At 43.1% G+C, this 24,334-nt stretch overlaps 2 protein-coding genes across 15 annotated transcripts in view; one reads left to right on the top strand and one right to left on the bottom strand.

The window, feature by feature from the left end:
- Nucleotides 1-2,429, top strand: part of LOC308488878 (multidrug and toxin extrusion protein 2-like) — a 26,052-nt gene extending 23,623 nt beyond the window's left edge. For all 10 annotated transcript variants that reach the window (XM_081029132.1, XM_081029131.1, XM_081029134.1 and 7 more), the window contains one exon: nucleotides 866-2,429. In XM_081029132.1, the coding sequence (XP_080885258.1) occupies nucleotides 866-1,086 (221 nt within the window). In that variant the 3' untranslated portion in view covers nucleotides 1,087-2,429. The remainder of the gene's footprint in view (nucleotides 1-865) is intronic.
- Nucleotides 1,652-24,334, bottom strand: ALDH3A2 (aldehyde dehydrogenase 3 family member A2). 5 transcript variants are annotated; one of them, XM_081029124.1, is made up of 12 exons: nucleotides 23,934-24,334; nucleotides 23,488-23,773; nucleotides 23,186-23,346; nucleotides 21,513-21,744; nucleotides 20,687-20,772; nucleotides 18,688-18,896; nucleotides 17,427-17,544; nucleotides 14,938-15,079; nucleotides 13,210-13,376; nucleotides 11,541-11,640; nucleotides 8,277-8,512; nucleotides 1,652-5,176 (listed from the first exon to the last, which is right to left on the bottom strand). In XM_081029124.1, the coding sequence occupies exons 1-12, from the start codon at nucleotides 24,204-24,206 to the stop codon at nucleotides 5,162-5,164; spliced, it is 2,025 nt and encodes a 674-aa protein (XP_080885250.1). In that variant the 5' UTR covers nucleotides 24,207-24,334; the 3' UTR covers nucleotides 1,652-5,161. The 5 variants fall into 5 exon arrangements, with proteins under 5 accessions (XP_080885250.1, XP_080885252.1, XP_080885251.1 ...); XM_081029126.1 differs by having other exon boundaries at nucleotides 23,501-23,773; nucleotides 23,934-24,307; XM_081029125.1 differs by lacking the exon at nucleotides 23,934-24,334 and having other exon boundaries at nucleotides 23,497-23,586.

The raw sequence follows: 24,334 nt of genomic DNA, 5'->3' as shown, positions 1-24,334 counted from the left end.
GCCGTAGCCCCATTCTCAGATGAGGAAGCAAGGCTGAGAGCTAGGTCTCTTCTCCACTGTCCTTGGACTGGAAAAGGCAAGAGATAAGATCCAAGCATGGATCCATCAGACTCTAGAGTGCGTTCTCACCACTTAACTCCAGACTAGGGCAGAAGGCCACATCCTGCCCACAGCTATTGGTCCAGGAAGGTCTGGCTGGCTTGACTAACTGGCATGGCTGGGTGGTGGTGGTCGGGGGGAGGTGGAAAATGAACCATCTCTACCTACCTCTCTGTACCCCATCAGACAGACAGGCACCTCTGGCTTACATCCAATGTCTATGTGATGAAGTGATAGCCTCACTTCAAGGCACAGGTGCCTTCCCACCCCAGGGCTAGTATTGAGTGCTAGGCATGCCATATATAGCCCAAACCCCTTAGTTATCTCAGTGACTCCTTCTCATACTGGGAGGCTATGATCAGTGCACTAGTGAGCCAGCTAACTGAAACTCTGGGAGCTTAATCTGTCACGCAGCTAAGGCATGATCAACTAACCATTAATATGCTCCCTAAAACCGTATGTGAAAGTTACATTCAGTGTGTCATGACAAAGACAGAAACATGCCGCATCTGATTTTAGTAGTACATTTTATCTGTAAAGTTCAGTTTGAAATGCTTTCCCATATAATCCCTTCGGTCCTGCTGCAAAAGAGGTAAGGCATGCATTTCACCACTGCACAGGCATTTTCTATTGTAAGGCACAGTGGTCAATTCTCTAGTTTTACAGCAGAACAAATGCAGCCAGGCCGTTAACCTAGGTTTCCTGACTCCAGGGCTCTTCCCCCCACCCCCAGTACTGCTGAATTTGCTCCCTTTTGCCTCTGCAGTGGCTACGGGCCTCTCCCCTGGCATTACCCTGACACTGTATTCAAGGTCCGAGTGCCAGATGGACATCTTCAGGACTTCAGAAGCAGCCCACGCCCCTCCAGCTCCTTCAAGCAGACTGTCAGGGAAACAGCTGGCCATCCGTCGTGGGGCTGCTCTGGGGGTGGCGTCAGCCACACTGACGGCGGGGTTCATCATCAGGGTCCTGACCACCAGTCACTAGCAAAACAGCTTGGAGAAAGGAAGACGAGAGTGGCCGCCCCCACCATACACCCACACCCACGGGTCCACTCTACAAAAGCATCCACGGAATCCGGTGCAGCTGGATACTTTGGAGCACTCCTCAAAAAACGACCTTCAGCCAGTACCTCGTGTGACAGAGGGATCTTAATTGTGCATACTGATAGTTCTGTCATGGTCAAACCGGCTTTTTTTTCTCTGACCCGGATTGCTCTTTAGAAGATATCGGTTGACTGGAAGAGCGAGGATGCTGGGATCGCCACTATTGTTCAATAATGTAAACGGCTCCAAACTGGACATTTCAAATTAAAAAAAAAAAAAATCACCATTACATTAAAAATTACACATTTCCTAGCCAGTCTTCTGCTCAGGTCTGTTCCCAAAGCCTTTGTGAAGCTCTGAAAAAGGGGCCAGTGGGCCTCAACCCCCATTTGCTCCCTGCCCCCACACCCCTGCTGTGAGACTCCACACACTAGGGAGGCTGTCCACACACCCTTCACCTTTCCTCCAACCCGTTTATTCCATTGGCATTTTCACTTATCACAGACCTTGAGAAACACTTGATCTTACAGCAGTGTTACAATAGAAACATGGGCAGCAAAACCCAGATCATTTTGCCACATAGTCTCAGGATGGATTCAATGTTGATCTAAATTCTAGTATGCTTTGAGGACTGGGACTGGTGAACATTTTCCGGCTCCTTGCTGTGTCACATCTCACACGGCCATCAAAGGTGCCAGTCCCTTCAATATCAATAGTTATAAATACAATCACAAACAAAACAGATTTATTGTCCAGACAATAGAAAAATGGATGCATTCACCTGACACTAATTTAAAACATCGAATGTCAAAAATAATTGAAAAAAAAGAAAAATGAATGCATAGTGTAATTGTTTTGAAGTTATCAATCAACATGCTATAAATTCAGTTTCATGGTGTTTTTAGTGTCCGGAGAGAAATCCCAGGCCTACTAACAGCAAAGCAAAGCCTATATCCTACCTAGTCTGTGACACAAATACCTTAGTGAGTTTCTAGAACCCAAACAAAACTAGATACAGTGATAAAGACTAACTGGAACTTGAAGCAAATGTATCAATCAGGAGGGTCTATGGGAGGAGCTGGGGCCTATGGAAGTTCTCACATACTATGTGATTGCGAGAACCCTACAGGAAGAACTCTATAATAAAGCTCTATGGTTCTAACTTCCATTTTCCCCTCTATAAATACCCCTCCATTTTGGCACAAAGTGTGCAAGGAGCTTGCCATGTCTGCATGCACTGGGTCGCAACCCTTTCTTTTCCCCAAATAAATCCGTTTAGCAATGAAATACCTCGTTGATAGTGTTTTTCAGTCAACAAGAGTATAGCAAAGCAATGTCATTATTTCTCCAAGTTTGATCTAAAGTTAACAAGTACTGAGGAAAAAAGTTCTATCAAGTGAGTTTTGGAAACACACTAGCACTTCAAAGGTTCTGTAGAACTTGGATCCTTTAATATGCTGGTGTGCTTTACAAGTCCATAGTAGACAGGATTGGTGGTAGGACTGTTTTTGTGTAAAATCTTGTCCTATGAATGCACTTACAGAAACACTTGTTTTAGATCAGGAAATGGGGATAAGAGGGTAAGATTCTGACACCAGTTCTGATGTGTGGGGTTTTTCCCCATACCAATAAGCAATTCTCTGACACCAGCTGAGTGTCTCACAAGTCAACTCAATTCTGACACAATCTACCCAAAGATAACATCAGATCCCAAAGGATAACAACTCAGTCACAAGACTACCACCCCATCCCACTCCTACCCCCCACGTATGACTTCAGGCACCAATCACAAGTCCAGGTTGTCACCTGTGCTTCTGACCAACCAGCTATAGTGTGGAGGTTCCAATGACCCCCTCCTTGGTTTAATTTACTAGAGTGGCTAACAGAACTCAGAGAAGTATTTTACTTACTAGATTACCAATTTATTATAAAAGTATGTAAATCAGGAAGAGATGCATAGAGGAAGGTGTGGGGAAAGGGCCATGGAGCGTCCATGCTTCCTGAATCTCCACGAGTTTGCCGACCCTGCTCTTCAAACAGTCCTTTTGGGTTTTTATGGAGGCTTCATTACACAGCCACGATTGGTCAAATCATTGATCACTGGTGATTTAAGTCAATCTCCAGCCCCTTTCCCCTCCTCGGAGGTCTAGGGTTTGTGACTGAAAGTTCTAACCCGCTAATCACAAAGCTGGTTTCCTTGGCAACTGCCCCCATCCTGGGTACAGTGCTAGTCATGTCATTAACACAACAAAAGCATCTTTCTCACTCTCATCACTTAGGAAATTCCAAGGGTTTTAGGAAATACTGAGTCCAAAAAAATGTATACAGTTTAAGAAAGGAAAAAAACTATTCAAATTACGGTGATGGTAACTACTTTGAGCACCTCTTATAATTGCAGTAGTCGAACGTGACTTGTATTCATCTTTTGTTATCAGTATATATTATTACAATTTTAATATAGTTTTTTCCTTTCTTAAAATGTGTAATTTTTTGGCACCTTCTGTATATATTTCTTTTTATAAATTACATAGCACAGAGGATGTAGTTGGTAAAAAACCCTATTTACTACATAGCTCCTTTAAAAAACAAAACCACACACACAAATGTCCGACAGCAAAGCTTGTGAAAATCTTGGCTAAGAATTTAAAATGAGAAAAGATGACTTAAAGAAAATTGACAAATATCACCTTCAATAAAGAAAAAAATATGATTTATAGTTGGAGAAAATTTATGATCAAATAATTATCTTCAACAGGTCATTTCTAAGGTTCACACTAAGAATATTAAAATCATGCCAATTTTATCAAATATAATGTATTTATTTTGAAGTAGAATATACAAATCAGTAAGTTTAACTAGAAATTAGAATGTACAATATACTAAATGAAAATGCCATATTGAAATTTTGTCTAAGATATTTTATGATTGATTATTATGTTACAGCCATAGTTTAAGCAGCTTTTTCCTAGTCTAGTGATTAATTCTTCACACCTCATCCTGTGATAAAGACATACTTCAGACAGCCTTAATGAACAAATTCATTCAACAAAGCCGATGATACATTCTATAAAGTGAATTATATTGTCTCGTTGAGTGGGCCGAGTATGTTTTCAAATAGGATGGAGGATTGGCCGCCAGTCACAGAGCATTACTGAGCAGGGAGGCCACATTCCACTGTGCTCTCCTTCAGCACTTGCCCACTAGCTAGAGGACCTGAGGTCTTGGCCATGCCCAGACCTTCTTCCTATGTCCTCCGTCCCCTTCAACATGGCCAACTGCTATGTTGAGAGTCCTTCTGCAGATTTCTCCAAATGATCCACCATCCACCCCCCGAGGCTCTCAAGCTCCAAAGTCCTGAGTATCCAAAGCCTCTTATCCATAACACACAGGAAAGTTTAAGTTTTGTAGGTTGAATTTATTCCGAAAGGGGTCTCTCTGAAGTTTAAAACAGTGAAATTTACTTGCATTGTGCCACAGAAACAAAAAACTTAAAAAAGATTTACCCTAGGAGATCCACTAACTTTCAAGTTTAGGATCCTGAGAGAGGATACGTATTGTTGTAAGTGCAGTACTTTTATTACATTTAAAAAATATCAATAAGGTTTTATAAGATGCAGAATTCTACAACTGCTACATCATAAGAATGACAGATGACACTTGGTGTCCTATGTCCCATGAACTGTAGTGAGGAAGTCACTGAGCAGGCTGAGACTCCTTTACATCTCCCAGGGTATGAGGGTTTAGCCTGCGATCTTCTCTTCCCCTAGTCCAAAGCTCTGAAATCTGGGTAACACAATCAAGAACAGGTTCTCTGAGTATCCTCATTATTGGGCAATGTTGGGATTTGGCTGAAATGACAAGTTTTATTAAAGGTGCCTGCCAGTGACTTTCATTATGGGTTAATTATGGTGCATATTTTACTATTTTTGGTAGGACATTAAAATTACTGGTTCCTTAACTATTTAACAGAGGAATAATTCAGTAGAGGCAATTAGGAAGTTGAACTGGATCATTCTTCAGAAGTATCCAGCCTGTAGAGAGGAGAAAGGGATCCAGGTTACTCTAGTTTAAAAACCTATCCATCCAGCCCTGGAACATGAGGTGAGTACTGGGACTTCAACAAACACATCTGTCTTAGAGACTCTAAACGCATTGCGTATAAAAGGCCCATGTGTCCCTAAGAAGTCTAAGTGTGGTTTAAGCTGAGGACAAAAGATTATGTCCACCCCACCGCCCCAGAACAGCTTTTATAATAAGACAGGTGGTGATGGAGGTGGTAATCTGTCCAGTATCAATGGGACAATACTAGAGACAGGAGCTAAAAATGCTCATTTACTGTCCTCACATTTTGAGTAGAAAGCTGAAGTCTCCACATGAAATCTGAAAACAGAAATAGCTTCAGAACTACTAAAAATTCCAAATACTGAATTGAATCCATTATCTACCGAGGCTGAAGAAGTGCTGCCACCACCTCCCAGTTCAAATCATATTTAATTTTCAAAAGCTTAATGACATTTATCAATTCTAACTTTTTAATTTGTCATCCTTTTAAAACCCATACTCCCTACAATGCTTTCCGTAGCATATATTAAGTTTTATTAGAACTTTACTTTGTGTTCATATATATGTATGTAATATATATAATGTATATTATATATGCATATTATATATATAATGTATATAATATATATGTATATATTAAATTTATATAGAAAACTGCCCTCCACTGAGATTCTGACATGCTCCCTTTAAGACTGATAATCACAGCTTTCAATTTCCCACTTAAAAATGTTCCAAATCCATTCTAATTCTAGCAAAGTGAATTAATACAATTGCATCCATACATAAACAAAATAGTGCAGAAAAGCAACTTCAGAAAAATGTTTGCAGTTACAATAAATAAAGATTCCTCAAGTAAATGCCCAATGTGGGCTCAGTCATTTATTTAAAATAAAAAGTAATTTTATTTAGAAAAAGAAAAAAGGATAAAAGCTCAGAGAGAAGAGCAGAGCAGCAGCAAAGAGGAAAACGCAATCTTTACCCAGTTTCACACTGAATCCAAAACAGCTGAACAACTAATACATCAGCTTACAGTAATGAGAACTGACACTGAGCCGAAAGGGACCTGGGAACTCACTGTTGCCTCCTCCCTCACTCTACGAATGAGTAAGCTGAGGCTTAAGGATGGGCTCAGAAAAGGCCTTGCCCAAAGTCATAATTAAGTTGATCTCAGAGCCAGGAACCAAAACCACATTTGCTTGCTCCCAGCTAAATGTTTTTAGACATTGCTGCTTCTGTAGACCCCAGTAGAGAAAGGCTGGTCTGCCAAACCCTTTGGGGAACTTTGGGCAGAGGCTACTTGGCCTGTTGCAGCCTGTCTGCGCTATGATGCACTGCCCTATGGCAAGCCTGGGGGGGCACCGTCAGCCTGCGCCTCCAAATCTTCCTGAAGGCTAAGGATTTCTATCCCAACCAAGAAGATGCCTATCAGCCTAGGGACTGATGTCCTGGGCAAAGAGCAAGACAGGCAGACAAGGACCAGAGACCCAGCGCCCCTCGCGCCTCAGATGATGCGGAAGAACAGACTATAAAGCCCCTACACCATACACCATGTTTTGATTCACTGTTTGCTGCCATGAATTCTAAAGTCACATTTTTAAAAACCAAAACAATTCCAAACAAAAAGTGACTCCGAGATTTTTAAAAGATTATTCTCAAATTATGAAACAAAGAGTTCACTGTCTAAATGGTGACTATTGGTCTGAGTTGGCCAGCTGGCACTTCCTCCAGGAGAGCTGAGTGGATGGGGGAGGAAGGAGGCGCAAACGTGACCACCCTTTCTGTACAAATGGTGTATGCTTCATCCACACCCAGCTAAGCTGTTCCCTCTCCACATTTGTTTTTAAGATTCCATCAACCTCACTCTTTTACAATTGTGGAAAAGTTAAGTTTTAACACTGTGATTCTCTGTGCCAAGGTCCAAAATGCCTACAGACAAATAAGTTAAACATTTTTTCAATAACCCCTAAGCCACTTTATAAAGCTGTATAAAAACAAACAACTAAAAGAACACATACCCCAATGTGGTCCACTTTACACAGAAAAAGAAAACGAGGAGTTCCTACCTCACTCTCAACAGACAGAGCTGGGTTCTGAAATCTCCTGCTCATCACTGCTTATGGGACAATGCAGTCTGTGAACTGCCAGAAAAATCAACAGTCCCTTTCTCCTCAGCGCAGCTTGGTAATTTGGAGAAAACCCAAGTGATTTCAAATGCAACCGGCATCCCCAATTCCACCAAAGCCGTGGATACTGTAAGATGAGCCAGCCCCCTTTCAAATGTTAGACAAAATACAGATATGAACACTGCTATTTCCATGCATGCGTGAATCCTGCCTCTCTTTCAAGCCTATTCTTCATGGATGTTGTCAATCTTCTTAATGCATCTCCTCAGTTGGCTGGCTGAGAGCTCCGAGAACACAAATACCTTTCCCCACTCCATCCTCACTCTCATTATCTCGATTTTCTTCTTCACCTTAAGGATACACAAAGTGCCTTGGGAAGCCAGCTGTCATAGGGCATCTTAGCAAGCCCGTGTCTATAACTTAACACCAAAGATAAACTTTATGTGGTAGTCAACTTTGGAGGAAACACATTCAAACTTCCATCACCAAAGCTGCTTTACCACCATTATCGTCCACCACAGAATTCTCTCTTCCATCTCCACATCGCATGAGACTTTCATGCACATTCAAGAATAAAAATAAAACAAAAACACCAAGAGCAAAAGGATCAGAGGGTTAGATAGCTCAGATTTCTACAAGGCAGTTCTACAGTGTTTCAAATGCTTAGACCAGAGGTCAGAAATTATTACCTATAATAATTTAGGCTCTGCAGCCATAAAACTCTGTTGCAACAACTCAGCACAAAAGCAGCAGAGATGCTAAATAACAAGGGTGTGTTTGTGTGTGTGTGTATGTGTGTGTGTGAGAGAGAGACAGAGAGAGAGAGAGAGAGAGAGAGAGAGAGAGAGAGAGAGAGAGAGAGAGAGAGAGAGAGAGAGAGAGAGAGAGAGAGAGAGAGATCGGGCAGGATCATCAGACTGGCACCTCGAGAGTCACAGGGACTTACCTTGACAAGCACAGCGGCCACAATGCCTAGGAAAGCGAGGAACAGGAGACTAAATTTTCCTTTGCTGAACCGTTTCAAGAGAAAAAATTTTGTCCAATCCACCTTTGACTGGCTGTTGGGAGGGTATCTCAGTTTGTTAGCACCTTCTCTCTTTAAACTTTTTAGTAAACAGGGACGTTGATGAGAAAAAGTATCAAAACTATATTTTCCGTGGTAAGCTCCCATCCCACTCGAACCTGAAATAAAGGGAACAGACAAAACAGGCTTCACTGTAGGTGACACCAGCAACTTCTGTCTAAACACCGACAGAGGAAACCTACAGTATGCCCTGCTGCCTGCAACAGCCTTGTTCAACTTCATGGCCAGCACAAGTGATTCTTTTCAGGAAATTCTTGCCAGCGTTTCCCAGCAAGGGGAATCTCCCTGTCAAACAGGAGGCTTTCCAAGAGTAGGGCAAGGGTTTACAGCTCTCAGGGGTGGTGGCAGGGACCATGCTCAGCTCCATGTCCTGGCTCTGCCTCCCTATGCCCACCCCACCACATAAAGTATCACCGCCCCCAATTCCAGAGGGATGGGAGCCTAGCAGGGTTAGGTACCTGCCCAAGGTGAAAAATGCAGAGGCAGAATGTGAACCCAGATTGGCCTGGCTTTAAGTGCTGTGTGCGCTCTTTTTCCACCATTACACGTGGGTTTATTTACCCATAGCCCTACAACTAGGGTTTCCAGGTGGTAATTCCCGCCCATTCTCAGGAAATTTTTCCACTTTCCCATTCTCGGAACCCCAGATAAAAACTGTTTTCTGTTCTCCACGATGAATCATTTCCACAAAGTGATGGCCGATACTACCAACCACCTGGGTTCAAGGAGTTGATTTTCCCGATTTCCCAACCAACTTTTCTTGGGATTCAGGAATGGAAAAGTGAAAAAATATTCCCAACAACGGGTGGAAATTCCTGCCTGGAAACCCTAACTACAACCCACTGGCTTCCTTTAAGCTCCTAGAAAATAACAAAGACCAGGATGACAGGGTTCGCAGCTGGGTGATAATAAGTGCAAATCTCTGCCCTCTCAAAAAGCCATGTTCTGTGCCAGTTTTCATTTCTGTATCCATCCTGTGTGCCAGGCAGACACATATGTATGGCACAGGGGCATAAGGCATGGGTGAATGGAGGCCAGGAAGCTATTTACTGGGGCTGCGCTGCTGGGGCGTCATTTAGATGACGGCCAAAGCTGTAGGGAAATCTGTCAACACGTATCAAAAGATATGCACTTTTAAAGGAAAATCTAAACTGTACGCCAAATAGTAATGTTTATGCCTGGGAGGTTATTACATTTTTCCTTGTAACTTTCTGTAGTGTTTTGTTCTTGCCTTTCCCCCCAAAAAAAGCCCATATTACTTTTAGAATTAAAAGAAAAAAGCATTTCATTTTGAAAAAATATGTAAGCACTTTTAACACAGCAATTATACTTATAGACATTTTTCCTAAGGAAATAATCAGACATAGCACAAAAATATTATATCAGAATCATAATGCCAAGAAATTGAAATCACAAAAACCTAATATCAGAAATTAGTTAAATATGCTGCATTTATATGATAAAACAGTATGCAGTTACTAAAATCATGACATGCAAGCATACTGACATGGGAAAATGTCACACTATATCGTCACATATGAGGCAAAAAGCAATACAATTGAATACCATTTTTCAATAAAGTAGCCATGCATTTATGTGTGTGTATGTGCATATGTATGCAAGGAAAAGAATTTTAAGGACACCAGAGGTTATCTTTAAATAGTGGGGGCATGGGTAATCTAAAATTTCTTTGGTCTCTACTATCTTTTCCAAGTTTTCTTTAAAAGCCTGTATTCCTTCTGCATTTGGCGGCGGAGGGTGAGGGTTCTGTTGTTATAAAGAAGAGAGTATGGTCAATGATGCCAAATGCTATCTAGTTAAGAAGAGAGGGACAGAGCCCAGGTCACCAGATTTGCTCTCAGAAGTTGCCTGTGACCTCGTGTGGAGCAACGAGTCTTTGGTTGCCAGTGTAGTTGGGAGCGAAGATCCCATGGGACGCAGAAGAACTGGAGACAACAGAGTCAATCCAATTCCCCAAGAATCTGGGCAGTGAAATTACAGTAACTCCAGCCCAAATCCCATGAACCATCCTCTTTCACCCACCATCTGTCCCCACACTCAAACACATTCAATCCATTAGCAAATCATGTCGCTTAACCTTCCAAAATAACCACTCTCTTTCCATTAGCTCCCGACAGCAGCCGAGTCCAAGGCACAGCTCCAGTCTGGGTCTGACAATACTGCCCCGGTCTCTCCTCACCTGTCCCGCACACCTGCCAGGCACTGTGCTGGGTGCGCGCATATGTTTATGTCCTAAAAAGGGAGCTGTGGTAATCATGGGAAGCAGGCCTGGGTTTCTTGGGACAAGCTTGTCTTAAATAGGAACAGGTGGTTAACAGGTGAAACTGGGCCATTTCATTCCCATGGAGTAGTTTATGCTATTACAGAGGAAGAGAATAAAGCAGGAACTTTTAAGACAGTGGCTTTTATTGTCTGGTTTTTGCTTTGAGAATTTTTTATGCATTTCTCATTTGTAATATCTCTAATGGATAATAGAGAAGCCTACCACCTAGATCCTGAAGGAAAAAATAAAAAGTTGAGTCAATCATCCCAGGTGTAAAAGAGGGAGTCAGGTCACAGCCCTAAGGAAGCAACTTCACCAAGAATGAATTTCTCTCTGCGCCTCCTCTTTAGAACACAGGGATTCTCTTGCTCTTCTCAAATCATGAAACAATTCAAGTAGAGACCGATGCCTGGACACCCTCAATGCTACTCTGAGAAGCAGCACAGGGGTTTTGGACTGCTGACTGTTCCTGGCATCCGGATCCTGTCGTGCACTGCCTCCCTTAAAACAAAGACAAGGGGGACCTTACTAATTAATTTAAGATCTGATTGTTGGCCAAAAACTTTCCCTAAATCTGAGAGAAGGACAATACACAGGTAAGTCAATGAAAGGAATAAAATAATGAGTTTGGTAACTGCTACTAAGCACAAAAGATGGGTGACAGGACAGAGATTAACCCCTCAGCAGAGTGCCTGGACAGGTGGCAGGAAGGCGACCTTCACCTGGGTGGTCAGGAAAGGTCTCTCTCAGGACAGAACAATCAAACAGAGACCTGCAGAAACAGTAACTATTCCAGAAATATTTTCAAATATTTGCTGTGAACAGGAGAGAGGAATACTCACCCACTCCTCCAAACGGCAAAGAACTAAGCATGAAGTGCATGATAACGTCATTGACAGTGACACCACCACTGGATGTGCTATCAATCATCCGTTTGATGAGCTGAGAAGAGAAGAAAGGTTCCCAGGTCAGCGGCGGCCGCAGCAGGCTGTGCTGTAACACACATCCTGGCTTCATGTGTCCACACAACTACTCAAGTTTTTTGGGGACACTGTACCAAACACGTTAACAATCTAGTGTCTAAAGAGCTTCACCAAAAATGAATTTCTTTCGGCTCGTCCTATCTAGTCTCTTGCTTTTCCCAAATCATGAAACAATTCAAGGAGAGGCTGATCCCTGGACAGAGGACAAGCAGCAAACGTGATGGCTATCTAACTTCTCAGACGCACATCAGGTGCTTCAAGGGAGGCAGCACCGAGCTGGGGCTGTTCAGTCACTACCTGGAGTCGGACTACCCAAAACAGCAGCAAAAAGCCTTTCTTCAAAATAAGGGACAATCAGACTGTATTCTGGTTTTTAAAAATTGTTAGTATTTATCTCTGCTCTAAATTATAGCATATGATCAATAGACGTCATTTAGTTTTTATTAAATGTAACGAATATTTAAGATTTAGCATCCAGTTTTTGAAGAAATAAACAGTTGACCTAAGACTGGAATAGGCACAATGACACTTGACTGGTAAATGTCATTTCACTGGGTGCCGACAAACCCTTGAGAGTTCCTCATAGGGAATGTGATAGGGGACTATGGTTACCACAGGCCACCCAACTGCTGGGAAGCACTCCCCACTAACCTGCACGGGCAGTAGATTTTAGACTTCAGGGTCCTGTCCACCGCATTGTCTATGGTCATTTAAAATGTCAAGTCACTGCCTGTGAATAACCCATTCTTTTTCCAGAAGACACTTTTGGTCTCACTTAACCTATCCGTAGAGATCTGCATCTCAATAGCATCGCAAGCTCTTGACGCTGCCACAGGACTGCCTGTATGTTAACATCAGAGGCTCTCACAACACATGTGATTTGTGAACTCAAATCTTGACCGCTCAGTCTTTCCCTTTTCTTCAGAGGGCTCTTGAACCTACTTGCCCACCTTGAGGCCATTGTCCCTTAGCAGCAGCCAGTCTCCCTGTGATGCAAATGCAGGAGCCATGCAGCAAGTAGCCAGGCTACTCATGCTCATGTCATATGTATGAAATGCTCACCTGCCTGGTAAGGTTCCATCACTCTAACAACAAAGTCATGTAACTGGAGAAACTCAAGTCCAAGATACACCAACCATTTCTGTGACAATTCCAGAGGTTTCTGTCTCATACAGCCCCAATGAAGTGGCTGTGAATGCCATTTCGGTAATGGGGAAAGGCTCCTATACAGGAATGACCTGTGGAGTCAGCAAAGCTTCTAACACTGGTAGATGAGTCTTCCAATTATATAGGAGGTGTTTGGGAGTCAAAAACCTTGTGACATTCACCTCAGATCTAACTCCAGAGAGTATGGGAAAGATTACAGCGATAACCCCAAGGCCTCATTACCCGAGATAGCAATTTAGGAGTATTGCCTCACTTGGTGGACTCTGGCACTACACAATATAAACCATTTTCTTTACAGCAAAGAGGGAACATGATTTATAATAGTGGTTTATGATGGAGTGCTGTTTTCTGTAAAGTTTACCTTGTTGTTATGAGAAAACACATATATAGCCAAGGGCTTTTCACGTTCATTTATGAATTTGATAGCTTCATCTGCATTCTTTACAGGCACTATTGGAAGAATTGGTCCAAAAATTTCTTCTTGCATCACCTTGGTTTCAGGATCAACGTCAGTAAGTACTGTTGGGGCTGAAAAGGATACAACAAAATGAGAATGCTACAGAAGACAGAAATGCAAAACTCTCATTTTACATTTGTTTCATACCGTCACCTATCCATCCCTTCCAGTCCCACCCAAATAGTATCTATTGAAAAACAAAGTTCTGAGTATGTGGAAAACTGTGCAAAGTCAGTAACTATTTCCAAGCACATGCATCAGGAGCAACTCATGCAAACCGGGGGAAAGATATATACCTGGGCATATCCTATTCATATTTAACCCTGTTCATAGGCATATTCATATCCACATTCATAATAGGAGGTTACGTTTACAGCTTTCTGGGAGCATAGACAGCCCCTGTGGATCAAATCAACACCACTTAATTGAAGTGCTTTCTTGCATATTATCTCACTGACCTTTATTTTCACTCCATTAGATTAAGAAAACATATTTAAATGGTCCACGGGCTCAAACGGGGAAAGGGCACAAGAAAGGAGAGCAACATGGACGTTGAAGAAATTTTGAACTGTGTCCCACCATCCATGCCAAATAAGTCACCAGGTAGCAATACTCAGAAAGACCCTGTAAACAAGCCAGATCAACTAAAAGGGAAGACACCTGACAATAAACAATACCTTGTTTCCTACTAGGTTCTCCTGGCAATGTGGTGGGAAGCTCTTGCCAGCACACTCCAGAGGTATATAAGCTGTTACCCAAACCTGCCACTTGCCTGGGTCAGAGAACCGATTTGGTTCTCTGATTCTCAGAGAACCTTCCTCTGCATAGCCATGTGTTCAGGTAAGGGGACTCCAGGTCAGGGGAATATTCCTAAACAGTGTGAGCTAATCATGACAGACCTTTCCTCTCATCACTGACTGGCCTAGAAGTCAACATGCTGAGGATGGGAGAACAGAAAGAGCAAAGAATGAGGTTTTGAGGGTGTTACTGAACCACTGCACTAACAGGGTGGGAGCACCCCGGGGCTGTTCATTACCAGAGAACATATTTTCATTGTTGTTTAAGTCCTTAAAGTAATTTTTAAGTGGGATGCTTTGGTAATGTGCAGCATCCTAGCCAATCAGAGTTAAGTAAAGCTAGTTGGGGCAGCTTTTCGCCAACTTAATGTGTAATTCTTCTGTTATCATGTATGTTACTTTTTAAAAAATATGTTTAAAATTCAAAAGTAATACATATTCATGGCAAAAAATAAAAAACACAAAACATTATTTCTGCAATAGCACTGCTAGTTGTAGAATTATGGTTAAGCTATTTCCTTCTTTGTGCTGTTTTTCCAGCCATAAACTGAAAATAATTACGTAGAACTCTATTCTGCTGCTCAGGGTAGTTAAGAAGAAAAAAAAATAGATAAAATATGTGTGAATACAAAAAAACTAGTGCAACACAGGTAGTATTATTCAACGTGTGTACGTACATGATCATCTTTAAACACTTTATGACAAGAACAGTCTAACAGAAAGCAGTATTTACCAGTTTATTAAACACTACTCATCCGTTTAGTTAGTGCCAGTAACACATCAATGACAGCTGTCAAACTGCCATCTCCCCTAAGAAAAGGTGAACTTCCATTACCTATGTAGCGGGTGGTCTCATCAGTCTCCCCACCAAAAGCTATCTTTTGTCCTTCAAGCAAACTTAGTATCCTCTTAAAATGACGAAGATTGATGATCCTTTCATAATCCGGGGATTCTTTTACATTTTCTCCATAAAATTCCTATTTAAAACAATAGTTTTTGTCACAAAAGGCCCATATTTCAATTGCTTTCCTAAGTACAAAATCCACTCATGCCTCCAAATTGATCTAGTTTTATATCATCACATCCCACCCCACCAAGTACTTTAATAGTACAGACTATTCCCGACTTAGGAGGAGTCAAATTACATTTTTTTGACTTTACAACGGTGCCAAAGCAATACACATTCAGGAGAAACCGTACCTTGAATTTCCATTTTTTCCTGGACTAGCAATATGTGGTTCAATACTACTCTTGTGAAGCTGGGCAGCAGCAGCAAGATGATTTCGCACAACTGTAGGCTAATGTAAGTGTTCTGGGCACGATTAAGGTAGGGTAGACTAAGCTATGATATTCCATACGTTAGGTATAGTAAATAAATTTGACTTATGATATTTTCAACTAACAATGGGGCTTATCAGGATGTAACCCCATTGTAAGTCGAGGAGAATCTGCAGTGTTAACAGTAGTAAGTTTAAGGCTTTTGGCAGGTTCAAGGACAAGAATTAAAGCATGCACACAGATCTATCATTTCCTGTGGTTTCAGCGGTTCACATGGACCTCCTGAAGTCTACCCATGGGCCCTTTTCGGGGGAAATGCAGGAGCAGGTGTAGGGGAAGCTCTTGTTAAGGCCACACTTGTTTACCTATCAGCTGTGGCTGCTCTCCTCCTGCAATGAGTTGCAGAGACCCTATGGCCGGCAAAGCCTAAAATAAGTATTAATACTACCTAGCCCTTTACAGAAACGGTTTGCTGAGCTTTGTGCTCTTTCATTGTTTTGTATCTTCTTTGGACTGGTATTTCCACCAGTCACAGATGACAGGGAAAACCACTCAAAAGATCAAAATACAGTTTTGGTAAACTAAACAAGGTAAAAGTACCTTAAAAACCGTAATATTACGTAAAACAAACATAAAATTACTGAATTGCTCCATCACTTCAAAGTCTTGTGAAAGCTCTCAACTTAATCTCAAATTAAAATGAGTATTACTCACCCACCCTGCATAAATAGCCTCAAGTCTGGGTGGTGAGAATCATCCAGGCAGCTTATTGAAATGCATGTTTCTGGGGCCCAACCGTGGAGCCACCTACCGGGGTTTCCAATGCTAGTTGTACCTTACAATCATCTGGAGACCCCAGGTCAACTAAATCACCATCTGGAGAGTAAGAGCTGGGAACTTTTCTTAAATGGCTCCCTAGTGAACCTCGGCTGAGAACCACTGTGTTGAGAATATAAACACCTCAAAGGAAGGTGATGGGAAGAAAAAAAGGAAGGAAAGGAAAAGGAAAGGGGAAAGGAAGGAATGAAGGAATAAAAAAAATAAAAATAAGAAAAAGGCAATAGGGCTCTTATTCCTTTGAAACTGAGTTAGACACCATACTCAACTGAGCACATCTTCTCCAATTCCCAAGTATTTTCCGTCTCACTGGGATCTTGAACCCCTCAGCTGTTCCACATTCCCTGAGTCTGGCCAATTTTCCTCTCATGTTCTCCTTGTCTGGCTCCACCTTCAGTCCCATCACTTATGCCCAAGACCCTCAGCAGCTCAGGCCCAAGTTACCCTGCCTGGAGCCCTGTACTTCCCTAAAATTCCTGGTATAGCTTCCATTCTCTGATCATAATCATTACTCTTTGGTGTTCTTGATCCTTCTTTCTGTGCTCAATTAGCAACTGGTAGGTGAACAATGATTGTTCTAATAATTTCCTCCACCCAGGGAGCTTAACGACTCCCTCCCACTGGAGAACTCAGTCCCACTGGCTCATCCCGTTCCTTTCTTCCAATCTAAATCATCCATTTTCTCAGGACACTATCATACAGCCTTCCTTGATTCCCTCGCTACAGATCTTTAAACACCCTGGAAGACTGAAAACCATGTCAGGAGTATACTATATATAAGTACGTATCTAACTCACTCACTCCTCCAAACTATTGGCTTTCCTAAACCCTCAACATACACAAGAACTGATAATCGTACTTGCAATGCCAATATGGCCAGGGGCCTCTGACTGGACTTCAGAGGACTGGCAACATTCTCTCAAAACCACAAAACGTTTATTTTAAAGCATGTGCCATAACTAACAAGTTGTTTCCTCAACAAACCAACTACAGAGTTTAAGTGGGTTTAACTCCAACCTAACCTTGCTCCCAGCAGACATTCTACGAAAGGTGCAGACAGCACTTTTAATTAGCCAGTAACTTACTTTGATCACATATACTACTGGAGTTTTCCTGGGGAAAGGAGGGAATAAGGATGCTGCCTGCAAACAGTTGATTTCACTCCTTATCTTAATGAAACCAATGGAATCAGATGTGTTCAACACAAACCTTCACAGTTTCCTTAATCTTCTGTACGATTTGATTCTGGAGAGATGGTTCACAGAGAACGTAGTCAGGAGCAATGCAGGTTTGACCGCAGTTCAGGTACTTCCCCCAGGTTATGCGTCTATGGGGCAAAAACCCAGAATAGCCACAGAATTCCGTCTACTATTTTCTTGTCACATACGTACTTTTGTGTTGTTTGAATGTTTTGCAACTAGCATGTATTCATAGATTTACTTGGTAATCTTTATAGAAAATAGAAATGTTTTAAAAACTCATCTCTAAATCAGGTGGCTGGGACTTAGAATGCATTTCCAACTGATGTAGGTATGATACTCTAAGGAGCAGGGAAATTCTCACACCGGCTCATGGGAAACAGTACTTTGTAAGCAGTGAAGCCCTTCCCTGCTACAGCAAAAGAGAGAAACAGCCTCCCAACACCCTCTTCCTCTTCCCATTCCAGCTAAGAGGACACCCGGGATGGCAGGACTTCCATACACACTCTACCTTTCCTGGTTGTGGCTTCAGATCTTGTCGGCAAGATGTTTGGGTAGAAACAGGTCATGAACCGCTTCCCATTTTGAAAAGCCATGCCCATGTCTGCATCCAAGTCCGCAACTGGAACATTCACTGAGGCCCATATTCTGGCAAGTAGGCTTCTACTTATGAAGCCAACTGAGACCCTCACCTAACTCCCTGTACCTCCTCCTTGCTCCCTCATCTCTGAAGGGGAGCGAAAGCCATACAGCCCTGAGCACAGTTAGTTCTGGGTTTGGGCACTTCCAGGTAGCTAAACCTGATTTAGCAGAGAGAATCTGACACCTTTTATTTTCTAGTTCCCAGCTGCAAGATGCTATTCTAAGTTAACAGAATACTGGCTTTGTCAACAAAGGAACTCAGTGAAGAGATCAACATAATACCTTTTCTGTTGGGGATTTAAAGATTTTATTTGGCACACACAATACTTTGGATTACCTACTTCTGGGATCATCAACCAGCAAAACAGTAAAATTTCTTGCCAGATGTATAATCTCGAGAACAGAAAGAACCTTTTCCTTAACTCATCAGAGCCACCATGTGCTCATCTCCTCTGGCAGTGGCACTGAGAGACAGGGTGATGTCCTTGAGGACATCAACCACCAAAACTTAATTATGTCTCTTGGAGCGAGGAGGCAGAGTGTTCCCGTGCAAAGAGGACACATCAACCTGTTAGGAAAAGTCTCCACTGTGCTGGGAAAGCCCCAGATAACCAGAGAGCCGGTCTCACCTGCAGGCGATGTCCAGGTCACAGTCTTTGTCAATGTAACACGGACTCTTCCCTCCCAGTTCAAGAGTCACAGGGGTCAGATGCTTGGCAGCAGCTGTCATAACAATTTTTCCAACTGCAGTGCTTCCCGTATAGAGAATGTAATCAAATCGCTGCTTCAGAAGCTCTGTGGTTTCCTCCACACCACCATTGACAACAACATACAGGTCCTTAAAGAAACAAACAAATAAATACTTGCACTGCCAAATTAACCCCATTATCTAACATGAGCAGTTTCTTCAACATAAACATGTAATATTCAGTAAAACCAAGAAAAGATGGAGAGTGGTCCTTGTGAGGATAGGAGAGGGAGCTGATGGAGACCGAGGGAAGAACAGTCTGAGAACCATGAACCTACAGTGGAACTGACTGGAGAGTCCAGTATTTTCTACATTAGCTCAGCAATGAAGACACAAAAGAGAAGAAAGCAAACGTTTGGATTTGACCAGGGAAATGTATGAGGTGGGGGCTACGTAAGTTGAGGATTTGGGTGAGAAAGCGGCTGCTGTGAATGACCACAGGACAGACCCAACTTAATGTTTTAACCTGAACATTCTCTCTACATAACACAGGATAGGGCTTAGCCCATGGTAGGAACCAAGTAAATATCTGCTGAATGAACAGGTATGCAAAGCAGAGTACGCAAGAACACTATCTTCTGAAGTCAGATCTGGACTGAAGCTGTCGCTTACTAGCTTATGTGACCTTTGCCAAGCTATTGAACATCTCTGAGCCTCAGTTTCCTCACCTGTTATGGGGGAGAAGTCACATACCTTAGGACTGATCCCTTATACACACTGTGCTATTATTGGCAGCTATTATGTATGAGAGAACATTTTGAATAACATGAAAAGCAATGACAGAGAACAGATGGCAAGGAAGGAAGACAGAGGGAGGTATGTTCAAAAGATTCTGAGGTGCAGTCATAAAGTAAAAGTTGGCATGTGGACCTCGTGCTTCCTCACTTGGTCTGCTACTAATTAGTCCTCAATCATTTCATAGTTCGACTGCCCAAATGTTTCAAGATTTAACATGGCTTAATCTCCAGAGCACGTGGTTGGTTGGCCAACAAGTTAAGTGAGGCAGGGTAGGCATTATTATCCCCATCTGGACACAGTCAGATAGTGAAGAATTAACCCCTGGTGAGGGGCAAAGTGGGACTATCAACCTCTGTCTTCTGGTTCTAAATCCTGCTCAATGCGTGACATCTCACAGGCTTCATCATCCTTCGGAGCTAGATAACCACACTGTTAGAACAAAATTTCCTATGGGCTACTGCACCAGTGATAAAGACAACAAAGAACAGTATTATCCCAAGGGCTGGAGCTGTCCTCTACATTATTATAAATTGACATGTATTTTAAAGGTGACTTTCAATGAGTGAAATGAGAACTCCTTCCTGCAGGTTACATATAGAACCAGGCAGTCCCAATTCCATGGTGGCATCATAAACTTCCTCCCAGGAGGGCGTTTGAACCTCTGATTTGGACAGAGAGATGAACCACCCTGTGGTTTAGGAGGCCATTTTCTTTTTGTGGTTCCCATGCCACAAACATGCTTGTTTTAGAAGTGTTCTCATATCTCATGCCTTCTGAACATGCCTTCTGAAAAAGAGATTATCAGAACCCAGCACAGTACCAGTTCCTCATTAAGTAATTCACTAAATGAACATACCTAAAATCATATTAAATCAAAGGTTAAAGGTTAATCCAAAATGCCAAATGGAAGAAGAGGATCTGTAAGTAGCCCCGGGTGTCTATGAAGCTATGGGCCCAAATGGATTGAGAAACCACAATCGCTGAGCTATTCCACAGTTTATTTTGGAACTTAACTTCTTTTAGTAAGCCAATTGCTGAAGGCTTAAGAGATCCCCAGCCATCAAGGCATGTACTAGTAGGAGAGTCAAGTATTTGTTCACCACAATAAACAAATGTGTTGAAGATGGACAAGACGTTCTTACCTGATCTAAATACTGGGGGAGGAGCTTAGCCAAGATCTTGGCTGTATTTTCACTTAGTTCAGAAGGCTTCAGAATCACAGCATTTCCTAAACAAAGCAAAAAGCAGGACAGTATTGTGTAACGCTTGAGTAAACTTTAATAGCTACCCAAACAGTGTTCACGTGGGGAGTACAGAAGAAACACTCCCATTGCTTCTGAGGCTCTTCCTCATAATGAAGACAAGAGCTTGTCTCATGTTCTCTTTCTCAAATGCTAACTCCTTAGTTATTACTTTTAGGTAACCAACAGGCTCCATCTGCCTCCCCCACTCCATCTTTCTATCACTTTTCTTCCACTTCCACCCGACTCTCCTCTCTGCCCTGGAATTACTCGGCAGTCAACAGAATGCTGTTGATCTGCACCCTGCACAAATGAGACATTTTAATTTCTTAGCATTTGCTACACACTACCCAAGTAGCATTATTTCCACAGTCCTTATCTGAATGAAGAAGCTGGTCAGGCAGAATCAAATGGTTCATACAAGGCCAGAGCTCACAATTGAAACTACATTGGAATACTAATGCCTGACTCTAACTCCTGAGCATGTCAACTCATGCCTTTATATCCTCACAGGTTCATTTCCTGGGTGCTGTAAAAAATGGTCACTATGCAAATCTCCTCTGGAGCCCATTAAAAAATGTATTTATGAATTCTCAATACATTGCTGGTGTAAACCACGGCAAACCATCAAAGCAAATGTATTTCATTAGCCATCATCTTAATTTACAACCACTATGACAGAACAAGACCCCCTAAAAGGGTACAGAGACATAAGCTGACATCAGACCTGCAGCAATGGCTCCTATCAGTGGCTGAATGGTGAGAACCAAGGGGTAGTTCCAAGCTCCTATGATCAGTACAACTCCCAGGGGCTCTGGTTGAACATAGGCCTCATCTAGCATGGTGAGCAGGTTCTTCTTGGCTGGTTCAGCAGTAACCCATTCAGGAAGCTTCTCCAGCATGAGATCAATTTCCCCAAGAATGGTAACAACTTCCTGACTGTATGCATTAAATTCACTCTGTTATAAGAGAACCACAGTTAACCTTGCATGAGTATGACACACTCAGCCCTGAATGTCAAAAACTACTGGCCAAGTATACATGTAGTGACAACTGGCATTATCAGACTAGATGGTTTGCCATTCTGACTCCTTTTGAGCCCTCCAAGCCCTCAATAAAGACTTGCTAACTCCTTCTATAATATATTCAATTCCTCTACATCCTTCTTTAAAGATCCAAGTCATTTAAAAACATGCTTAAATGTTACCTCTTTCATGATGACTTCCCTGATTAATAGTGGCCTGCTTTGATCACACTTTATAAACTATAGCAATTATGCTTTTGACCTGTATCTTAATATTTTGCCCTTAATACAATGGTTTAAAGCTATACTCACATTTTTTCTGTTATGTTTTGTTTCCCAACTAAATTTAAAACTCTCGGGGCAAGGAACTTACTGTATTTCTTTAGTAATCCTATATGTGCACATATTCACACAAACATCTGATGCTTGTAGAATGAATGATTCAGACATTTTGAAATCTTTATTAACCCATTTTGTTTATCTGATATCACAACCCCTCTCCACCTAAAGTCCTAGAAAGGAAATTTTATAGTTGCCGTTGTTACTACTACTACTGATGTTACTACCCTTCAAAATAATCTTGGATTGGGAGGAAGTGAGGAGGGAGACTCACAAAGCCAGAGTAAGGTCTTGTTACCCCTGGAATAAACAGTAAAAACAAAATAATAATATTATTAGAAAATATAGGGGAATATATTTATACCCTAAAAACTACCCAAAACCTTGTTATTCTAAGATTGGTTCCAAAACAGGCAGCGTGGTATCACCTGGGAGCTCGTTAGAAACTTAAGACTCTCAGAGTGCCCCCCTCCCCAGACCTACTGAACCATAATTTACATTTTTAACAACATCCCCAGGTGATTCGCCAGTGCACTGGAGTTTGAGCAGCACTGACCTAAAACGAAGTCATGGAAGAAAATTTAAGTGCAACGACAACCAAAGAACCTCTCTACAAAAGAAACCATAAACAACGTTAAAAGACAAGGAACAGACTCGGAGAAAAATATCTGCATTATGTTACGCTGACAAATGACTGACATCCAAAATATACGAAGAATTCCTATGGGAAAAGGGTCATAAATGCAACAGAAAAACAGGCAAAAATACAAAAGGCAATTCACAAGAGTAATTATTACAAAGATCAGAAAACGCATTTCTACGTGTCTGCAAACTTGCGTAACGGGCTGCTCTAAGCAAGGTGGGAGGATCAGCAAAGTCAAGGGAAATTTTGCTTTATCTGTACTGCTGGAGATAATAGTCCTACAGTGCTTGTGTAATCAAAAATAAAGAAAAAAATGGCAAAAGCTCAGGCGGAATGCGCTCCCTAAGTAGGGCAGCGGGAGACGGTGTCCCGGCTCCTCCCGTCTCGCGCATACCTTGCACAAGTCGGAGGCGATGGCCGCTAAGATATCCTTTTCGCGCTCCAGAACCATCCTGCGCAGGGCCTCCAGCTGCTGCAGCCGGAACCTCAGAGGTCGCGACCGGCCGGACAGGAATGCGTTGCGAACCCGCTGGACTTCGTGCTCCATGGCCTTGTCTTAAGGAGAAAGGGGAAGTCGGGGCGGGGGGGCTCCGCGGTAGCGGGGGCACGACGGACGCCGGTGTCAGCGGGCGCTGCCTCCTTCCCTTCTCCTCCCCTCCCGCGGGATGGACTCCCACGGCAGGCCCAGAACCACACCTCGCTCACCGACCGGTTCGCCCGAAACGTCCCCTGCACGCGCGGAGTCCGACTGCCCGAGAGCAGCCCAGCGCGGCCGGGCTCGATCCCGAGCCGCGCGCCTATTGGTCGGAGCGGGACGCGTGACCTCTCGGACGCCGACCCCGCCCAGTCCGTGGATCTCAACACTGGGTGTGGTGCCGGGGATGTGGCAGGGTGCTGAGGGGAGCCCAGGGGTGGCTCCAGCACCGGGAACGAGGAGTTCGCGTGAAGTGGGTTGAGGCGCGGGAGGCGAGCAGCCGAGACGCTGAAGCAAGCGGGTGCAAGGCAGTTAGCGCCCCGCCACCGGGACGGGAAGCGGCCCACGCAAACGAGCTCTCCAGAGGGGTTCTTCCTGCCTCCTCCATTGCGTGGCTATCATGTGACCCAGTGGACACAGGCAGGAGGCCTAGCGTCTCCAAACTCACCGGGCGTCGTTGGCTTGGGCTTCTGCGTCTGTGGAGAGTGGTTGCCGTCACCCAGCGCCTCATCAGCACCCCGGACCCCGAAGCCCGCAAGGTGAAGATGATGTGCCCACCGCCCTCCTCCTTGTCTCCAGCCACTGCAGCTCCAGCACCTTCTCGCACTGTTAGCTGCCTTGGCTTTAAGCAGCCAGGACGGATTTCAAGAATCCCCTCTAAGGTTAGTCCCCTGAGAGCGCGCAGCCAGGGCTTCATCTCCTGCTGTGCTAGTTTGGCCATCCTTTCCAGCAGTGTGCGAACGTCATCACTGCCCAGCCTTTACAAAACGTTCTCCCTGGGCTGCATGTCACCCGCTAGCTACACTCCCATTTTCTGCTCCCCTTTTTAGTAGAAGTCCTCCGAAGAGT

Source organism: Rhinolophus hipposideros (assembly GCF_964194185.1).
Source record: "Rhinolophus hipposideros genome assembly, chromosome: 20".
Taxonomy (NCBI): Eukaryota; Metazoa; Chordata; class Mammalia; order Chiroptera; family Rhinolophidae; genus Rhinolophus; species Rhinolophus hipposideros.
This window is presented reverse-complemented; position numbering and strand designations above follow the sequence as displayed.